This window comes from Hirundo rustica, chromosome 1, assembly GCF_015227805.2.
Source record: "Hirundo rustica isolate bHirRus1 chromosome 1, bHirRus1.pri.v3, whole genome shotgun sequence".
In the NCBI taxonomy this organism is placed as follows: domain Eukaryota; kingdom Metazoa; phylum Chordata; class Aves; order Passeriformes; family Hirundinidae; genus Hirundo; species Hirundo rustica.
Window position 1 is genome coordinate 84,108,614 of NC_053450.1, and position 22,213 is coordinate 84,130,826.

The 22,213-nt window shown below is 35.7% G+C and overlaps 1 protein-coding gene across 2 annotated transcripts in view; it reads left to right on the plus strand.

Moving 5' to 3' along the window:
- The window catches only part of RELCH (RAB11 binding and LisH domain, coiled-coil and HEAT repeat containing), a 76,952-nt gene that overhangs the window by 16,927 nt on the left and 37,812 nt on the right, over positions 1–22,213 (plus strand). For both annotated transcript variants that reach the window (XM_040067374.1, XM_040067390.1), the window contains exons 3-10: positions 7,510–7,581; positions 7,691–7,746; positions 7,868–7,981; positions 9,965–10,168; positions 10,258–10,349; positions 11,359–11,664; positions 15,966–16,041; positions 16,433–16,528. In XM_040067374.1, the coding sequence (XP_039923308.1) occupies positions 7,510–7,581; positions 7,691–7,746; positions 7,868–7,981; positions 9,965–10,168; positions 10,258–10,349; positions 11,359–11,664; positions 15,966–16,041; positions 16,433–16,528 (1,016 nt within the window). The remainder of the gene's footprint in view (positions 1–7,509; positions 7,582–7,690; positions 7,747–7,867; positions 7,982–9,964; positions 10,169–10,257; positions 10,350–11,358; positions 11,665–15,965; positions 16,042–16,432; positions 16,529–22,213) is intronic.

Consider the following 22,213-nt stretch of genomic DNA (forward strand, 5'->3'; position numbering starts at 1 on the left):
ATATAGCTTTCATCGAGATCAAATAAACACTTTCAAACCCAGAGCAAATTTGGGATTTACTCAGTTCCATAAATCTTCTTTGCTACAAATCTTAATTGTAGTACTTTTCTCTCCTCTTTGATTGTGTAAGATTGGTTTAAAGTGTCTTTTTTTGCCTTTTGTTATGAGCCTTTTGCACTTTTAATTTCAGGATCTACTACATCACCAAAGGCTGAACCTTCTGTTATATTTGAAATTACTTTAGTAACCACTTCTGCATGTGAGCCATGTTTTTCTGTGTCCAGGTTTTTTTCCAAGTTTAATATATTAAAGTTATTCACAACTTCCACAAAGAAACCCATAAAAGCTCTCTAGAAGTGGCTACAGAGCTCAGTTTACTGCTTGTCAGTTAATACTGTTTGATATCCTGAGCTCATGGCAGTTGTCCATGCTGTGACTTCTGCTTACATGGTTAAGCTTTATGAAACCTGAGGTGATGCAAGCTGCCTTGTCTCTCTTCCACCTTATTGTCTCTACTCTGAACCACCAAGCAATGAAAAGGCTGATGGAACACAGTTCTGTGAAGGATCTTCATTCTGAAATTTCATCTCTGGGTCAATCTGAAATGGGGAGAAAATCTATTTTTTCTTACCCAGCCAGTGTTGCTGAGTTAAAGGACTGGATTAAATTCACAAACACAAAGCAAATCCAGGTATTTTGGTGTTCTGGTCTAGAACTACGGAAACTTACTGTTCTTCAGTTTATATGGGAACTTCTGGATTTTTAATACTACTTAGCTACTCTTTTTCAATATACATAATCCTTTTCAAGGAGGCAATAGTTGTAAATAGAAAACTAATCTTCTAAACAAATTGTGTTTAAGGAGCCCAAGCATTTGTGAATTGTCCTGGAATGCAAGGAAGGAACAAGCAAAATCCCAATACTGTCTTTAGTTTCATTATCTTAGTAGTTGTTTTTTTTTCTGGTTCTAGTCAATATTTCTTGGCAGTAGTGTTACTGAGGGAGGTAGTTTGATTTTTTGCTTGGAGCTGTCCTTAGAATTGGATTAGAGGTGCTTATAGAAAATACAGACGAGTCAGAATTGACATCCAGTAGAGCCAGTAATCTTCTGACAAAACATTAGTAGCAAAATATTGATTATTTCTAGTATGAAATTAATATAGGCTAAAATTAAGTATTTAGTTGAAGTAAAGAGTAAAATTGATCAATATTTTTGATAATTGCTATATAGTGATTGATTGCTGTCACATGTAATTGAGGAAATTGTATGTCAGGATTTTTACAGTTCTATGTTCCTTTAGAGAGGTTTTTCAAAGAGTTCTTAAAAAATAACATTAAGAACTTGAACAAAGTAAGACTGAATATTATTTCTTGATTTTTTTAAAGACTTGAAGTTTTTAAAAATATTGTTTCTACATAAAATTCTGGTTCAGTCATAGTTGCTTAAAATTTTTTGCCTCAATCCTGTTTAAAGCCATCTTCCTGAGCAATTTCAAAAACTGTTAAGTACTTACTTTGCACATTAAAAAATATGTCAACAGAGGTTTCAAAATTTTGCAAGTCCAGCTCCTTCTTTGAACAAACTCTGGCTTATAACTTCCGCTTTTTGAAGTTGTTCTTAGCTGTGGATGCACTTTGAAACCTAACTGGACGTCCATCTTGCTTATTTCTTCTAAAATTCTTTTCAGTTAAGAGCTTTGATGCTTGGCAGATTAAAATTCTAATCTCTTGTGAAAGCTTGGGGCCATGATCTAATACTCGTGTTTTCCTTTTGATAGTTCTGAAGATGAGGTTTGAATAGTTTCTCTTTGTACATGCCTTTCTCATGCTGCTATCTTTGGTTTTTACTGTTCAGACAGAACACATGATTTTCATATCTGTTCCCTATCACATCAAATGAAAGATAGGAAAGAAATGCACATCAGTCACTAAATGAAACAGGTAAACAGGATCCAAGTCAGAAGGACTTTAAAACTGAAGTTATAACATACCCACTTTACAAATACATTTATGTCTCTGCAATATTAGAAAGCCCCAAATCAAAAACTAGGTGCATATATTATCATCCAAAGTCACCGTATTCCATTTGCCCATTGTGAGTAGTGGTAGACTTAGCTGCCTTTTTGTTTCATTTTAGCAGTCCAAAAATTCCTGGAAATAACTGTATCAACTCGTGTTTGAAATTGATTTCAGTATTTAAAAACTATTAGCCCACTTCATTCCATCTGGCATTAGAATCAAAATTTGACCTAGAAGCAAACATGTTTTGAAGAGTTGCTATGATCTTTTCACTTGGGAAATCTGATAGAAGGAAGCGAAGTGAGTCCCTTCTATAATATTATCATCAGCTTGACTGAAAGGATGCAAGTCACAGAAGCCAGTCAGGATGTGGATAAGTATGACAAAGCTAACTGCAATTTAGAAAACATTAATTTTCTTCTGTATCTTCCTGATCTTAATGAAAATGAGAGTTAGATAGCAATTTGAATAGTACATTTGCAGTTCACTAAGAGGTGAAATAAACCAAACTGCATCCTTACAGCTTGCAATTTACTAGATGGAAACAACTTGCTCTCTAGGACTGGTAAGTTTTGCATCCAAAGTCATGTATTAACTGCTTGAAATAATTGCTGCTAGGATAAGCTAGGTACTGAATGATTTGTTAGGGGTAGTGGACCTCCTCCAAATACTCTTAATTTCCATAAAGCATCTAGAGAACGGAAGACCTGTTCCCTTGCTGTGTAGTAATTGTACGCCTAACTTGAATACCCACAGGATTTATTTTAAATAGGTTGCCTGACATTCAGTCTAAGGGCCTGAATCTTCTGCGACATCTTAAATTTGCCATGGTCTAAATCCCCTACTTTGCATAATTCAAAATGCTTATTATTGCTAACCTGCTTTTGACATCAACTGTTCTGAGAATCTAATGATTTTGAAAACACATGCTGGGCTTTCAAAGATGATAAAATTAATTCTTATGATCAAACTTGATTTCAGTCATACGTATTCTCAGATTTCCCTGTATTTGCATTGATTTCTAGCAAGACTTGAAGAGAAGTTCAAAAAACACTTGTTTGTTTTTGAGAATTTTATTTATCTAGACTTAGGTTCACAGTTTCTGCTTTTTACAGAGCCTTTTTTTGTGTTTGTTAGTAGGCATTATTAAATTGTGCACACCAAAATCAGGGGACAGTCTTTTAAAAATTCAAAACTAAAAAACAGAACACAAAAAGGCATATGTAGTAGAGTAGTCGCTTTCTAACATTGTGCGTGCACTTTGTTCATCCTGAAAGCAGATCTGGTTTTGTCTTCACATTTCCCATTACCAGTCTTAACCCTTGTGAAGGAGTTGTAAGCCTCTTAAATTTCCTTCCAGGTTGAAGGTCTCCGGGGCTTGAACCTGGAGACAAGTCTGCTGTAGTTCAGATTTTCTCTGTAGGTGGTCCTGTCTCATTAACGTCAAAGCACTAATGAGGCTACTGAGTCAAGTGTTGGCCTCCCACTATTAGATGGACAAGTTCTTTGTTACTAGCTCGGGAACCCTCCTGCTAGTGTTAATTTTTGTAGCGTGGTAGTTGTTTCTTGTGCTGGAGTACAGCTTTCTGATTCAGGGCTATTTGTGTTGTGTGCTGAAGTGTTTCACATTTCAAGGTCACTTTTATTCTTAATGCTTCCATCAGGAAAGTGGGAGTTGAGAAACCTCAGGTCCTGAAGTATGTTTGGGGCAGTGGCTTCATTGCTAGCTATTGACAGAGAATTTAAGTTTCTTCTGATTGAGTCAAAATGTATATACAGATTCATCAAATGTAATGGGATGTCATACATGTTTTAGAGGGCATGATTTAGGGCATCTGGAGTTCTCCATTTACTTCATTTACTTGGCAAGGAGGAAGGACTCAAAATTAAGGAACAGCAAACATTATAATAGCATGCAAGTGAGGGAAGCTGGGTAAGCACAGGGGCCCTTGATACTTCAGAGGAGAACTGCTTTAAAAAAAAAAAGTCCAACTGCCATATAGTGGCTTCGCAACATAAAACTACCCTTCTGCCATTATCTGAAGTAGTGAGTACTTTGTAGTGAAGTATGCAAAAATCTGACAGGGTATTCTAAATATAGAATATAAAATTTGAATATAATTGGAAATACTACTGCTTATACAACACAAGTGCTGGAAGATTTTAGAAGTACTGTTTTTCCTCAGCTTTTTGGTCTTGGCTCAACAAGATGTCAATTAGTTCAATCTCAAATTTAAGGTGATTCTTCGTAGGTAACTTCTCAATCTATGATCCAATAACTTACAAAGTTATTAACAAATGTGAGTCAATAGAATAAAACTTAATTTTGAAATTTCAAAGCTCAGCAGACATGCTACTCATTCCTGTTATGCATGTCTCTTTTAAGGTGTATTAGATTAGCTACATGAAAACTGAAACATTTAAAAATGGCTGATCTGAAAACCTTGGTCCAATGCATTCTTGCTTGCTTGAAAGATTCACCCATTTTAAGTCAGGCTTTGTAACTTTTTTCAGGATGTTACCTGTAGTGATAAGAAATTTTTAATGAAGCAAAAGCAGAAGAGTCATTGAAATTTGGATAATTTTCTCCCCTAAGGCAAACTAAATTGTTCAGAAATGCCCTTTCCTTGCAGGAAGATTACCCAACCTCAAGGCTCTAAATTTCTGTTCTTTGCTTTCCTGGTGTAGGGGAGTGTCTGATTCTTTCCTTTTTTAGGCTTTCTGCGGTAAAACTTTAGTGCATTATTCTTAAGGAGTGTCAGCTCCTTCACCAAGTGCTAGGAAGTTCTACATGTTATCAGCCCAGTCAAGCATGAAGTGAAGTTTTATCTTGGCTTTGTCAATGCTTCTGAAGCCAGAAGCTTGGCTTTGGAACAGGGGGGGCGGAGAGACATCAGGTCATTTATATTAAAAGCCAGTAGTTCATAATGGTTACTAATAAGGGGGTTAAAAGGTTGCCTTTTTATTTAAGAGAATGTTACAGAATCAATAAGTAGGGACTACTGGTGTTGATTCCATTGGTAGACATGTTGAATTAAAAATCATTACATGTTTTGCAGAAGATCACATTTCACTATAACTTAAAAAGTTTTTAATCGGTTTACCATTTGACTGAAGTTAATGTTACAGCTATTTACATGTATGATTGTATGAACACCTACAAACTACTCCAAATAGAAGCTGTGTGTGTGACTGACTTGGGAGCATCAAGGTTTGTATGATGCAGTTATCATGGTACCATTAGTAAGATGAGATGAGGTACAACTGTAACAATGCTGTGTTGCGGTAGGATTTTGTGGCTGTTGTGACATGCTACCGAGTGACAGCTTCTCAAATATACTATGTCTAGAATCTTCTGCTTTGTAATAGAAACATGCAGCAGAGTAATCTACTTTTAAGGTCGAATGGGTAAAGTCCTAATGACTTGTAAGAATTTTCAGCATCGTCACAGTTCACTAAAAATCAATTCTTGCCGTCTGACATGGGTTTGTCTGACATGAGTTTTTTGGCTTTCTATGCCTTCAGACATGTCTTATTCCTATTTTCCTTAATTGAATTCCTGAGGTTTTTATAGTTTGCATTGTTTTTCTAACTTTTTTTTTATTATTATTTATATCATTCTAGTGTAGGGCACTCCTGATCTGCAACTGTTCTGGTCTTTGAAAATATTTTACAAGAGTAAAATGTTAACATGTAGTCGTTTCCGTAAGAAAAATTACTTAATTTGAGTTCTTTAAAATAATCAAAAAGCAACAAATTAGTATCTTACAACTGGGAATAAGTAACTCAAATGCAAGGAAGTGCTGAAATTAGGTTCTTACTTTACCATGACAGCGTTTTCTAACTTTGTTGCACAGAAGTATTTGCAGATCAGCATTGCTGACTACTAGAGAGATATTACATATTTTATTCATTGTATCCTCAGTTGCGCTTTTGTATTGCTGCAGTAAAATTCTGTGCATCAAACAAGTTACTTTCATGTAGCAAATGTGGTGTACTGTAGTAACTCCTTCAGTTTTTATGTAGAGCTGCAAACTGAGTGAATCTTTTTTCCATGAGTGCTAATTAGCAAGAGTCTTAGTAACAGATCCTCAAAAGAGGAACCAGTTTTATTTGTAGCCTTCAGTAACATTTCTTAGCAGCAAGGGCCAATACAGTGTTTCTGCTGTGCATTGTATTCTCTGTAAATATTTCAAAATGCCATGTTAAATTGTTTCCAGGCAGTGATTTAAGATCTCATTGATACTTCCTTGTTAAAAGTCGCTACAACATTTTTCATTTTGCATGGGAATAAAGTAAATAGGAAACTATTCTAAATAGGTCATCTAACAGTTCAGTATGGTAGGTGTTGTATACTCATCTCTCCTAGGTGAGACCTTCCTTGTGGTAACTATATTTCAGTGTGATTAGATTAATCTGAGAATTAGTGAAATGCATGTATTTATCTGGTAATCTCTTAAATAGGTTTCCCTACACGTTCTACCTGCAAATGGCTATAAAAAGAACATTTGCTGTATGTTTTGCAAAGGTCCAGGGGGTTAAAATTTGAAACCACCATATATGTATGACCTCAGCATCAAAACACATGAAATCCCAGTGCACGCAAATCACCACTGGCCCTTTTTGGAGGAAACATTGAAACATGAGAAACAAATAACAGTGACTAGGGGAGTGGAAAGGTGAATTAAGAGGGAGTGGAGAGCTAGAATTAAGTATTTTTTTTAATTTAAAGCAGACTCTAAGTCTTTGAAAATCAATGTAAACTTTCAAGAATTATGGTGCAAAGACTTTCTTTCTCTCAAGCTTTTTTTATAAGTACTGCAGAAGAGCTGCATTTTGGGGGTGTTTTTGGTCTTGTGCATCTCTTTGATTTCAGTGAGCTGAATTCAAAATCCTAATTGACTGTAGGACATTGCTAGAACTCCACTATTTTTAAATAGAAATTTTAAACAACATTATTCTTTTTAGTAAGATAAAGTACATTTCAAAATCTCCCATTTAAACTACTAAAATTTTGGTGTATGATTTTATTTTCAAAAAAAAGTCTGTGATTTCAATGGGACTGTACATTCACTTCATGGTTTAAGCTTTGCTACATTGGAGGCAGCTTCCTCTGCTGCCATGATATATTTGTTTTGTTTACATCTGTGTTCTTATTGCCCACATACTTCTCTTGTCCCCCAAAAACCAAAGCATTTGACAGCATCAGCTCCCAAATATTTTCCCGAAACCTTACAGCGAGTCCTTGTCAGACAGCTTGAAATTTGGACTTAGCTAACCTAAGGCCAGTGAAACTATGGAAAATGTTCACCAGTTTGCTTTCAGACCAACTCTGCTGCATGTGTTCATAAGTTCCATAAAGATTGCATGCTTTATGTTTAATACAAACGGTATTTTTTTTTCACACCCATCCTTGCTTTTTATATTTTATTTTTGTTTCCCTTGCCTTGGTTGGATGCCTGTGTGTGTTTAATCCAAATCCCTGTCCAGTCCTGGAGTTTGAACTACGGAAAGCCAAGGAGACCATACAGGCCCTTCGAGCCAACCTGACTCAGGCTGCAGGTGGTGTACATAAACCTTTTCTTAAGTCTCTACTTTAAACAATGTAGAAGTAGCTGAGCTCATCCTCTTTGAGAGAGTAAAATTTAGTTACTTCTTTTTTCCTCCCCAGAAAATGAAGTTCCTTTGCAGGAACGAAAAAATTATAAATCAAGTCCTGAAATTCAGGTAGGTGGCTGGTGATAAATGAACTTTGCATGAATTTTAGTATGATTATGCTTCTGTACTTGGAAGGGAGATAAACCAAAGACCTAGTGTATTTTCTTTTTTTTTTTTTTTTTTTTTCCAGGAGCCAATCAGACCTCTTGAGAAAAGAGCTCTAAATTTCCTAGTTAATGAATTTTTATTGAAGAATAGTTACAAGCTTACATCAATAACATTTTCAGATGAAAATCATGATCAGGTAAAGTTTGCTTGTGGGTTTGTTTGGGATTTTTTACATGCGTGCTTCCTATATTCTGATCTTGTTGTAAACTCAAGTGAACTGAAGTAATTTTTCCTGTGCATGCACTTTCCTTCATAGCTATGAGGACTCTAAAAGTTAAATGTTAGTTAGCATTTTCATATATAAACCATGGTTTGAAAACACAGCAGTTTGAGCAGTAGTTTCCCAAAATCTGTAGGAAGGAGGCAGTTCTTGCATTCTATAAAGGAAGCAAAACAAGAAGTGAAATACTGTGAGTTAGATATTTCCTTTTATTCTGGTGTGACATGTGTTCAGTTAAACTCAAGGATCTGAATCTCAAACGTTATCTTTTCCTTAGATCCTGCTCAGCTGACTTGTGCAGGATATACCATTTACTCATTGGTTGTCTTCTGGGCATGTGTGTGTGAGTGTATGCAACCAACTGTGGCATTGAGTACAGTATTGAAGAAGCTCTTGATAATAAGGTCTTTCCCAACATAGCTATGATTGGTTGCATTTTTCTTGAGAAAAGATCAGTTTTATACCTCTGTTGGGTTATATTTGATGGGAAGAATACTTTGGGAAGAAAGTTTGGAAGGTTCTAATTACATTCTGGGTAGACAAAACATCCTCTAACATCAACACCCAATATATATTCATCACAAAACTGGAATATTACCAGAAGAATTAAATACAGAATTTCATCCAGTTTTATCTGTAACTGGTCCTCCTGTAGTTTTCCTACATTTCATATCCTAATCTCTAAAGCAAATATGTTGTTAAATAGTTTCTGAATCATCCTGCGCAGAATAATTGCGCTTAACATCCAAATACTTGAATACAGTACCCAAAAGAGAAAAGATTAATAGTCTCTCCTATTTGTCTTCTCGACTGAGAATGTTTTGTCGTGAGACAATTAGCAAAAAAAAAAGGCAAAATTCTTAATTCTAACAAGTAAGTATAAACATACTGCAATTAATGTATAGTGGACACATTTTTTTCTACATTCTTCACATAACTCTTTGAGAAAATAATCTTTCTTCAAATAAATGTGTATGGCCAGACTATAGTAAAAATATAGTGAAGACAGGAAACAATAGGAAAAAAGTTTAAACCAATACTTATATTTAATGTCATTAAAGAGACCATCTTACAAGTCCTGTGTAAAAGTGCACAAACTTATTTGTAGTTTGGAATTCCAATTGTAGAATGGAATTCCAACAGACATGGCATATTCTCTTGTACTAATAGCATGGTAAGATGTAAATGCGAAAAGGAAGAACAGAGAGTGATGGTTTGAGACAAGAGACCCTTGTATTATTTGCACCTCACTACCAGTCATTTACAGAGCTGTTTGAGCTATCCTGGACATCAGGAGGAATTTCTTCATGTAAATCTTAAATGTTTGAATGGACTTCCCAGAGAGGTGGTAGAGTCACTGTCCTTGGAGGTGTTCAAGAAATGACTGGATGTGGCATGTAGTGCTCTGGTCTTGTTTACATGGTGATGATCAGTCAAAGGCTGGACTCAATGATCTCAGATCTTTTCCAATCTAAATGCTTCTGTGATACTGTGACTGTCAGCCTCAGGGAAGTTACACCTACACTGGTGAATGAAATGGGAACAAAAATAATTTCTGCCTTGTATCAACTGCATTGGTTTCTGCTAGAATTTGAGCAATGTTATTTCTGGTTCTAAAAAGCGTTCATGTCTTAGCAAAACAGCGTAACCTATGCGGTTTGGAAGTTACTCTCTCTAGTATGTTACCTAGAGCTGCCTTTACGGTGAAACTGCTTTGGTTCATGAAGTGGATCCTTCCTCTACTAGTGTTTCTTGCTGAATGAAGTGTCTGTCTGATTTACTACAGTGCAGTCTTGGTGTGATTATTTTGCTATTGCATCACCTGTGGTCAAATGAGGAAGAGAATTGAAAATAAAAGGAAGTATGTTGTACACTTTAGCTTCTTTTATTCTTTTGAAGGATTTTGAACTTTGGGATGATGTAGGATTGAACATTCCAAAACCTCCTGACCTGTTACAACTCTACCGTGACTTTGGAAACCATCACGTTACTGCAAGGGATGTGGTGGATGCATCAGTTGGTGTAGAAGATGATGAGTTAGAGGCTGATACTCCTATACTTGGGACCGTCCCTGTGTTTGAAACTACCCCACAGTCAATAGAAGTAAGACTGTACAGAAGAAGTGTTACAGCTGTTTGATGTACTACTTAACTTTATTGTACTAAATTCTTTTGTTTCTATCTTGTATTTAGCAATGTTTAATAGTGCAAAAATTAGAAGATTCAATTAGTGTGTTAAACAGTGAGAAATGGTCTTTGATGGAACAAATCCAAAGGCTTGAAAGGTATGTACTTACCAACCTACTTGACTCTTGATAGATGTTGGATAACTTTTCAGTGTTTTTCTAATGCATATATGAAAGCATAAATTAGATATAGTTAGGGAACTAGATATAGTATAAGGAATTCTTCAGGGTAGGGCAGTCTTTCCTTTTCAGTACATAGTATTTGATTTAGGAAAAGGAAGAGACTTCAGACTGACTATTTTCCTATTATTACCTATATAATTTAATATTTTAACCAATTTTGTTCTTTCAGTGTAACTTCTTTATTTCTTTGAGAACAATCACTTCTGATCTGTTTTACGTAGGTTTTTTTCTTCAGTTAACTTTATGTCACTCTTTAGTGTGCAGCTTGCTAGCTCTGGCAGAAAGATGCTTGTTTTAACATCTGATGCCAACATAGTTTTTCTTTCTGAAGAGCAAGACTAGCAGACATGACAGTATCTTTAATAACAGCAAAAAAATAATTGAAAGTTTGGTCAAAACATATCATTCTGTAAGCTGTAAGATATCACTCCTCTTAAGAGGTGTACTAATGCAGTGTGTGGCAAACTGCATAAATTTTAAGTGGCTTTATTGACTTGCATAGTTACCGTTTCAAAGCCAGATAGGATAGTACATATTGATTCACCACGGTACTATTTTATGTTTTGCATCCTAGGTAGAATTCTGTCTTGTGATAATTTGTGTCTCGGTGCTCAGATTTTGGCCAGAAGGAGATAAAACTGTTGTTACTTGCTTGTTTCATTGATTCACTCACTCAGAGTGCAATATTTTTCCTGCTACTAATTATTTACTAAAGTGCTCAATGAAACTAGTGCTTATTTGAACATTTTGTGCACTGAAAGTTATATCTGTTACAGGAATTCTTTAACCTACATGAATTGAAGAGGTACCTCTTAAATATGTTGAGCTCTTCAGTATGCTGTCTTTATTTTTGTGCTGCAGTGGTGTGATTTGAAAAGCGTTTGCATGAAAGCTACAAAAATATTTCATGTTTTGCTTTTTTCAGTGAAATAGAACTTCTCAAGAATGAAAACTTTGCTGCATCAACCGTTTATGGTGTAGCTCCCCATCCTTCTTTAAAACAAGTGCCTCTCACAGTCTCAGAGGACAATGGACGGTACTTGGATATCAAGAGCTCTGAGAATGACAATAAACATGGAAACATTGAGGAAACAAGCCTTGTTTTATCAGCCGAAGTGGATTCAAGGACTTCTAAAGATATGCTAAATTCTGTGCCCTCTAAAGAGACAGAGAAACTGTCCACTTGTGCTCCATCATCTAAAGCTGCAGTCCACTTTGATAAACCTAATAGGTTAGTGATAAGTTGTAAACTGCATGCTATTATTAAAAAATCTTGTAAAGTGAGTAGATATTTTTCTAACAGTGAAATTCTGCCAAATGAATATATCATTTGTGTTTTGAAGACAAATAAGACTTAACATACCTCTAGGGTACAGTGCTGATATATTTCTATTGTTCCTGATCTCTTTAGGAAGGAGTACATATGACAAACGTCATTAAGTTTCAGAAAGTCTTTCCACTTTCTACTTGTTTCTTAAACCAGTTCTGTTCATTGCAACAAAAAGATAGGTAAAATCAGAATAGTGAATAGGAGGAGAAGAGAGTTCTGTTCTCTTTTAATTAATAATTCTCTTCTGCTTGAAGAGTTGTTGGGAAAATTTTTCTACTGTATCTGTGTAGACTTGTATAACTCTCCTAGAGAGCAGTACTATTTTTCATTTACTTATTTTGTAATTATCAGAAAGGTATCTAATGGCATACTGCTTTTTTGAGTCTTGATTTTGGGGCAAGCCTTTACTGGGTAGCTATGATTCTTTTAACTAAAATAGGGTGTACATGTTGTGTTATTACTTCGAGACTGAGTTTGTGCTTATAAGTGTTCTTGAGAAAGCCCTTTCAACCTGTACGAGTGTTTTTATAGTGAAGAGGGAAAGTGGCTTGTTCATTAAGTGATAGATAAACCACTGTAGTCATCAGTAGTAACATGGATCACAAACATGAGGGTCCATAAAACTTGTAATTGTTACTACTGTGGACAAAGATATTCAAGGAGCTCACCTTATGATCTTACTGTTGCTGTTCCTAGGGAAGCAGGCAGCCATCCTGCTTTGTCTTTTGACTGTTTCCCAAGTGAGGTTCTGCTGGTGTTGATCCTTTAATTTGTTTCTAAAATTATCTTTCCATCTGAAAATACCAAGCAGAAATCTGTGTGATGTTCTGTGCAGATGGAAAAATTAAATGCAAGCTTGCAGTGGAGGGCAGAAAAGGAATACCCAAAAAAGGGGTTGCTAACATTCCTAGGAATTACCTTTTCTTTCAAACTCTAACAATACTGCTTTTTCTGGATTTTGTGTACTTTTTGCACTAACGTCTAGGGTCAGAGCTAATTTTTTGTTGGTATCTTAACTTTTAGAATTGGACAGGAGGAAAGATTTCTGAATATAATACTTTGGAGTCTCACAACAAAGTTCTTCTCTCTTAGTTGACTATACTAGTGTTTAACTGGAAAGTAGAACAGCTTAGATTTTTTTGGAAAATGGTCAGTGCTTTCATTTAAGCTTTCTAGTTTTTTACTCTTTTAAGTTTCTTTCATATCCTAGCTGAAAATCTAGGCTATGTAGTAATCAAAATTTAGACTTGTTGTGCATTAATTGCTATGTACTTGTCTACCTACTTTTATTTGGTGTGTTGCAAGTTTCTTTTTGCTCATATTAATGAGGAGTGTTGGGTGGCATTAAGTGCATGAGTATGAGATTGACAGTTTGAGGATCATGAGGGTGTGTATTAAAATAGGATTAAATCACTGAGTGAGGAATGAACTGTGTTTTCCAGTGAAATTTATGACAGTCAAGTCTGGAAGAGCAGCATTTGTTCTGCTGCTCACAGCTGTTTTAACTATAACTACACACAGATTTATTTGGAAAGTAGTTCAGTGAAGCCATGAATCCTCATTGAGTTAAATTCACAAGTCCCCTCAAATGCAGTTCACTGCAGACATAAATAATGCATGTGTAATGTGTAGCTATTTTTGTACTCTGCTTTGGGCTTAATATGTCGGCAGAGGGTCAAAGGAAAGCATATTTGATATGGTGTTTTATAGACCAGTATCTAGTACTAAATTTTCTTCCTGAATTATGCCCTAGGTTTGTAATTAATGTGGTCATTTTTTCACTAAGAAAATAGATTATTTGTTAAATGTCTTGAGATCTGCGGGAGAAGCAGCACAGTGGAAATGCTGGATATTTATTGATTTCAATCCAGAGTTATTTGTAGAAGACAATTACTATAATTTATGCAGAATGTACTAAGGAGAGATAAAAACTTAAGATTCTATCCTAAAAGACAAGTTTGTTACTACTGTATCTCTAGAGTGTTTTCTTGGCATAAATCTTGCCCAGATGGGAAGAGAGAAGAGGAAGTGAGCCTGCTTTGTGTGACTGCACTCAGAGCAGCTGTGCGTGCATGCTGGCAAATGAGGACATGGCCATCATTGGAAAAATGCCTTAGTTAACAGATTGCAGTGCAAAGCACAAGCAGTGGTTTAAATAGACTGTACCACCTGTGTTTATTCAACTAATTTAAGGTGTGTGGTAATTTGCACCAAATACAAGGTGTTTTCTGTATATGGCAGTCCTGGCTTTTTGAGTGATTTTTGTCCCAGAGCTATGTTAAATAGAATAGTAGTGCTTGGGCTTTTTATTCATTGCACTTTCTTATATTTGGGCATCTTCACTACTGGCATCTGCTGGCCCTTGGAGAGATTTGCCACTGACTTGTGTGGAAGAGGCCTTGGTCTTTTATTGGTTCTGTCCAGCGTAGCCATCAAGGATTTTGTTAGACTTGATTTAGGAGAAGTTTTCTGGACTCCAGGTATAGCCAGCAATTGTAACAGGACCCACGCTGCTCTTTTCTAACCCACAGGAAAATTCAGTGACATATTGTCATACTTACTTTTCATTCTCTGCAAAGTGGGAATGGAACTTCGCCCTTATGTAGGATCTTAATTAGCATCCCAAGTGGGAAAGGATCTGATTTTCTGTAGAATGAGTGCCAAGTTGAAGGACAGCCTGGGCAAAGGACTGGCCAAGGCCTTACCTCTGTGTTAAGCTGATGCTTTGCAATGCTTGCTCATGTTCTCCCAGTGTAAAAAAACTCTACAGTCTTGAGTAGAGCCTGTAAATCTGTCAGTCAAGAATATTTAACAGCATAAGGACTAACATATTGTGAAACAGAGGTCCTCTGCAGTGACTAGCTACCATTTAAGTAGTTTAGTAACTTTTTTTAAGATGAACCTTGCACAAAGTCAAGCTGAATGGAATTAAAACAAGCTTCCTTCATTAAAACATACCTTAAAAATCCATACTGTTAAGAAAAAACATTGATTTTTAAGTAGTAAAAATTCTTATCATAATTTTCTAAACAGTGAGAAGAGGAAAACTGCTATATTTATTGGGATCCTCTTGGATTAATTTAAGTAATTATAAGAAGCAGCTTTGATTCTTAATGGGCTTTTTCAGTTAGAAAAGGGTGAATGGTGGTGTACTTACTGTAAGAAGTATTATGTTTCAATCTATTAGATAAAACGTGTGTCTATGCACATAATTCGTTGGTTGTGTTGGATTTTGTGCACTCGTGTGTATTTTTGAGGGTTCAAAGATGTCACCAGTTTCTGCATAAGAAATAGGGGCTGACTCTTCTCAGTGTCATTAGAGGACTCAAACAGCAGATGATGGTAATGGGTGAGATGTTTTCTCTGCATGTTTTGGAAGACAAATGCTGTCTTTCTTCTTTAAAAATAGTGGATGAAGCAGTGTTAGATTAGCATCTAAGTACAGGCCTCAGGTAAGGCAGAGGAAGTTGTCGTTACTGGGAAAAATTGGGTGCTGCTGCTTGCCTGTTTAATGTAATGGTCAGTAATTATTTTCTGAGAACATTTCTGCCAAATTACCCTTTCAGACATGGCTGTTTTGAAGCTTTTATCAGGGTTTGATATCGATACTTAAGCCTTTGAGTAGCTTGGCTGCATGGGCTGGTGCTGGATGTGGCCATGAGGCAGTACTTGTGCAGATGCACCCTGTGTTGAGGGCTTATACAGCAATTTAAGCTTGATTTTTTTGAGGTTCTGGCAGCATTTTTAGATCTGAAAGTGGCAGTTGAGCAAACTCTTTTTAAGCCTGAAGCTCATAACTTGACTGACTACTTAAATGCTTTTATGCAATTCGCAGAATCAAAGCATTAAGCAAAAAATACTGTTGTGTGATTTCTGTGCCTGCCCCACCCCGTTTGCATAATTGTATGCTTCCTCTTGTATTGCTTAAGCTTCCTGTTCTTCACGCTTTAGTCCTAGTTTTCTCAGTGCAGCAGTTTGAAAGATGTTGTATTTTTTGGAACTAAAAGTAACTTCTTAATTAGGACACTCAGATTTTTTTCTTGCTACAAACTAAGCACTGCAAAAGATCATTTTAAAACTTCTGTAGTATGAATCACTTAAATGTGCTTTCTGGGTGTCACTTTACCTAGGTGATTAAACCAGAGTGAAAGGACTCGCTTTTCATCCCTTTCTGATTTAAGCTTTCTTCAATGATATTTCAGGAAATTGTCACCAGCTTTCCATCAAGCACTACTGTCTTTCTGTCGGATGTCAGCAGACAGCCGTTTGGGATCAGAGGTATATTTCCAGTTGACGTAAGCTAAAAGGTCCTTCATTTTGCATGGCAGCAATAGTTAAACAAGCAGTAATTGCTTTGGAACAAGACATAGATGGAGAGATGAATCTATGTGCCTGAAAGTTAAGAAATAAAGATATGCTTTTAGATTTTATGCTAAATATGAAACCTAGTGATAGAAGTGTAATTACTGGGAACTTTTGAGACTCTACGAGTGGATTCATGCTTTTGAAATTACTGACACATCAAAAATTTACAGCTTAATGTGGGGGAGTAAATGAAATGCTTTTCTGGTAAGTGATTAGCCTGCTGCAATTTTTATTATTCCTTTCAAATGGTATTTTTCTCTTCCTGTGCTTCTAAATAAAGCAAACAAGCAACTTGGTTTTCTAGGTATCTCGGATTGCAGACAGTGAGAAAAGTGTCATGTTAATGTTGGGACGCTGCCTGCCTCATATTGTTCCTAATGTGCTGCTTGCAAAGCGAGAGGTGAGGAACCCTGAAATTTTACATTTTACTTTTATCATGATATTTGGCTCTTCATTTTGAGGATGTGGTGTCAAATTTCATCTAAGTCTGTTACTTGCAATCATGTTCTTACTTTTGTGCATGCATCTCTGCTCCTAGAAAATGGTTTTACACCTCTGTCAGGTGAGTTCAGTAAACCTGCATGGTACCCTAATATGTCTTCCTCTGCTTAAGGCACCCATTAGCATTCAGCAAGGCTGTTACTGTAGGTCCATCTGTTTGTGGTAGCACACATGTTTTTGTTAGGGAGGACCATATCAATGTGTGTTGTAAAGAACGGGGGCTATGAGTCCAAACATTGTTTGGTTTATTTGGTCTATCAATTTAAATAAGTAATAACATTCAGGTTCTTTTGCAGCACTATGTACTTCTACAAAAATAATTTTCAACAAATAAATCTTAATGTCTTTTCTTGGAAGCTCCATGTATCAGCCAAGTAAAGGTTCATCAAAATACCCCTTTGTAAGGAAATGAGCAATCTTGCTTATATGTCTTCCTTAACTTTAAAACGAGAATGACTAAAAAGTATGAACATGTAATGTGTATTTTGAATGTAACTGGAGGTAATGGTTTGCATAATCATTAATGCTCTGTAGCATACAAAAGGAAGGAAAAAAATGTGACTGATTTTGTTTTGCTTTGTGTAAATATTGCACATTACCAAATATGTAAAAAAGGCAAAAAAAACCAAACCAACCAACAAACAAACAAACAAAAAACAAACAACAACAAAAAAAACCCTGAAGACATCAAACAAAAATTCAGTGTCCTTGTAGCTGACATTGAACTAAAGGGTTTGAAGTAGCATATCTCTTTGAGCAAGTTTTAGTCCTTGTCGACGGGACCTACAGTATGGTAGACTTAGTCATGTGTTTCGTATAAATTCATTTTAAGGCTTTGAAAATTCCTGGAGAAATTTGCACTGATCCTGTAATCCAAAATTTTATACCATGCAAGTAATTATCAGCAGCTGACACAGTGAACTTGAGATATGTGCTGTGTTTTGAAAATTCATAAAAGGCTTTTTATTTTTTGCAAGGGTGGGGGTGTTAACTGGGTGCTCCGGAAATACTTCTATCTTTCACAATAATTCTGTGAATGTTCCTGGATTAGTGCTGAATTTCTGATTTATTATTTATTCCCTTCCTTCCGTCTGCTTGGCAGGATGTGGCATTTTGGCTTCTTTTCTCAGCTTTTAGCATAATCTATGTAATGTGTTGAATATTTTTGTGACCTGTTAGTCTGTGTCCTACCTAGGTTGTTTTACAGTGAACATTACATTTTATTACATGTATTTTTGCCTTAAATTATCTGTTTCAGTTTAGTTGAAAAAGCCGCAAATGACAGTCGAGTAATTGGATTACATGGGATGTTTAAATGTTTCAAGAGTTGAAATTTGCTTTAAAAATACCTTCTTTTAGTTACCTGCCACCTTTTGCTATAGCTATTTTGATGTTCTTATGTAGTCATGGAGCTTGAAGGAAAAGCCACCTCTCAGTATTTATCCTAATCAAATTATAAAAAGCTAACGTAGAACTAGACTGACTTCAACAAGGTATTACTTTGAGTCTTATCCAAAAACAACCTTATAATGAGACTTTTGCTCAGAGAAGTGTTGTAAAAATACACCTAAAGATCACTAGTTTGAGAAAGATGTGTAACGTGTTCAGATCACAATGCAAGGTGATCGCCAGACTGCTCTGAAACAAGAATGGTTGTATTTAAGATCTTACCCTCTCAGTGTGTTAGGATGAGAGTTAATCATAATTTTTTGATGACTCCCTGAAATGTCTTTATTCTTTAAGCATCCATCATGTTGAAATGGGTTGCAAAATCTTAAGCTGAAAATTACATGCTGTGCATTTTCATTTTGGAGAAACTGAGTTTGCGGAGGTTGACAGTCTCTCAGTAGTTGTTGTCCTTTAGCATTTTTCCTATGCTTTTAAGCATCTTAAGATCGGTAGCAGCCTACCTGATCCAGTAGTAAGTGTTCTGGCAAATATTGTAGTCGACATATCTGAAATTATTTATTTTTCTATATTGGTGCAGCTTTAATTGTTCTTCAGTGTCTGTATTCAGGTTCCAATGGAGGGTAACAAAGAAGGAAAGATGTAGAAACAACTAAAATTATCCCCTCAGCCACCCTACTCAATACTAATAAAAACAGTTCAACTATGTAAAATCAATAATGCATCATACAGGAAAGCTGCCTCAAAGCAATTCATAGTCATTAAAATTCATGTAACAACATAGAGATTTAATTTTGTTTTCATCTCAAGCATCTAGGTTATCTTAACTCCCCGTAAACATGTATGTCAATATTTAGATTTGTATATGAATGCATTCACATATAAAGGAGATGTTGCAATCCAAGTAACAATAAGTGCAATGACCAGTAACAAAATGCTAAAAACCAATTCTTAAAAAAAAAGCCCACTGTCTGGGATGCAGTCTGTGATAATACTTCTTGCAAATGAGCAGCTTGGGTTCATAAAAATTGATCTACATTGGAATGTGCTTTCTCAATTGTCATTTTACCTCCTAAAATACATTAATAATCAAAAAATTGCAAAAGTAAAATCAGCCACCTTCTCTTTGTTAACAGATGTGCCATAGAGAAATTCCTTTGGCTAAAATGTAATTAGAGAGAAGCAGTCTTTTAAAACTTTTGTAATAACTAATCAGTGCAATACTCATTTTTTATGCTTTCTAAAATGTAGAAGTCAATGCTTTTTTGTCAGGAAACAAGAGTAACCTTGTTTGGATGTACAACTTTCCATACTCTGCAGTATATAGTCCTGTAATGGAGTTTGGCCCCGAGTAAACTTTTTGCTTAATATCTTATTACTATTGTTCTTAATCAATACTTTTATTTAATCATTTATATCTTTCATCTCACCCATTATGCCAGTGTTAGTCTTCAACTTTCTTTTGTGTTGTGCAAACTTAGAAAAATCATGATAGTAGTGGTCTACCAAATATACAGTACTAAATACTTATACTGATAAACTGTTATTTATTGAGAGTTCAACATGTTAAGAGTAGAGTTTTGCTTTTATTTGTAAAGTTGAAGCAAAGATAATGTTAAATCTTCGGGCTCTGAATTGATGCCATTCTTGACTCCAGTGGATCTCCACTCTAGATTGAAAGTAATCACATTAATTGCAGTAATTGTGCATAAATATCACCCAAATGCTTTATTTCTCGGGCATATCTCTTTAAACACAGTAGAGTTGAGTTTTTTACTGTATAAATTTTCATCTCAGTCTTATGCTTCAAAAGCCATAAAATATTGGCTTTGCTAAAAAAGCATAAAAGAAGACTGTCAGATCTTGGCAGTATACTTAATTGTTTGTTTCCAGGGGTTGTGTCAAGCAGATTCCAGTCTGGTTGGATATGGATAGAGGTGCATAAACCTAAATTGTGGGGCATGAAAATTGTCAGTTGTCGATATCTTCTAGATGACTGCTTTAATTTCACATTATAGGGGAGAATAAAGAAATCTAAATGAACAATTACAATACTTTGTTACTCTGTATAACTGAGATTGCAGTAGACTTCTGTAGATTATGTTTCTAAAAAACAAGGGTAGTGTTGACCCCACAGCCTTTTTGCTGGTCCTTTTCTGGTATACATGCAGTGTTAGTTTTGGCTTGCAGGACTGTCTTTGTTTGGGGGGTGAAGGTGCTCCAGAAATATGAGATGTAACCATTTTTAAGTCCTTTAGTTCCCTTCTCCTCCATATGAGGATCTTACGCAGTTTCCTTAGAGCAAAATAGCTGAGTCTCATAAAGTACCCTTTTCATCTCCAGTTTGAAAGCTGATGTCTTTCAACACTTTGTCTATAAAGCTGGCATAGTTCATGGATGCAAGGAGTTGAATTGGATGTTTATGAATTGAATTGCCAGGTTTTGTTGTATCACAAACTTCTGTATGTGTTTTCAAATAAACAGTAGATACAGACAAACTAGTACAAACTTTTTTCACACCTGCAACCTACCACTGCTTTTTATGTGAAAGCATCCCTTTGGGATCTCTGAGAGGCTTACTTTGGATCCTGAAATAATAGTCTCCCTCCACGAGAGGCAATTAGAGCTGTGATTTTAATATTAATAAGATTAGCAGCACAAAGTTTTGAGTCATGCGTTAATCCTGTAATTAAAAAAACTTCAAATAAATACTCACCCAAGACAATCCCTACCAGTGGTTTGTTGGTACCTGCAGCTATTTTAGTTGCAGACACTAGGATTATTTTATTTTGTTTACTTGTTGTCAGAGGCTAAGTTACGGAATAATTTTAACAGAGCATTGGTTCACAATATAAGAATTGACTATTAAAAATTAAAAGGCACTCATTAACAAAATTGATAATTTCAGCCTGGTTTATATGCCTAATTAATACATTAATATTAGGAGTAATAAAAACATTCTTATGTGAACTTACTGAAGTAACTAGTCTTGACACTTAACACTAGTTAAATTTATTCTTTGAGATAATTATTTTGCTTATAAACACTCCAACAAGAAGACACTAATTAGCGAGAGCAGCTAAGATGTAGAATGTAGAATTGTTATAATGATGGAAACAACACTGACAGAAAATTCCTTGCTACCTTCTAAGATGCTTGCCATATGGTGCACTCTAAAAAAACCCACAGAGTTTAATATTTTGTTGTAATACTTTTAATATGTAGGAGGAACTGTCTTGCATATAGTTTAAGTGGTACTAATTACTATCAAAAAGTCATGTTCTTTTGACCACAATGAAGAGAGAGCTACTCTGTATGTCCATGTAAATGTTGCCTTTATTGGTAACGCAAATAGTGAATCTCTTTCTAAGATAATGGAACAAGTTGTTGTAAGTTAGGAGGAAGTTGTCCAGAGACAGTGTGGTGAGAAAAATGGGTATTTTTCTTTGGAGAGACCTATGTGGAGAGTTACACAGAAGCAGAGCAGAGGGAAGATGGGCTGTTTCAGTTCTCCTGTGCAATGTGTTAGGTCAGCCTCAGAGCACTGTCTATCAGTCACCTGTATGTAGCTTCTCTCACAGTAAAACCAAAATAACTTATTTCTCTCTACTCTGCATCTGGGTTGCTCACAGGTATAAACTGTCTCAGATATGAACTTGGCTTTTCAATAGTAGAGGTGGGACCTATGACACCCTAATGTTTTATTGAATCAAGCTGCAAGTGCTGACAATGTTATGATGCACTCTGCTTGGAATTTAATGGGAAAACAGTATCAAAGCTCTGGAAGTGACTCTTCTTACTGTGGTCATGAGAGTCACTATAGTCACACCTGTTGACTGACACCAACATGAACTATCAAAATTCATGTTCTGAACTCAAAGGCAAAAGAGAAAAGGACTTGGGGATGAACTGGATGTTTAGGAAGGATCCCAAATTAAATAGAGGGAGAGTTTTGGGGTTTTTTTGAAACTTAAGTTCTTGCTTTATTTTATGACAGCACAAGTGGTATTCCTTCCCAAGGAATGCAGAGTATTTCAAATAGCACTGGAAGTCCACTCCTTGATTACTAATAATTATATAGAGTCTCCATGACTCTACTATGTTGTGAACTTTTCTCTTGAATCTAAACAGCCAAATACTAATCTTACCCTGTCCTACTGGAAAGTTACCTTCTATA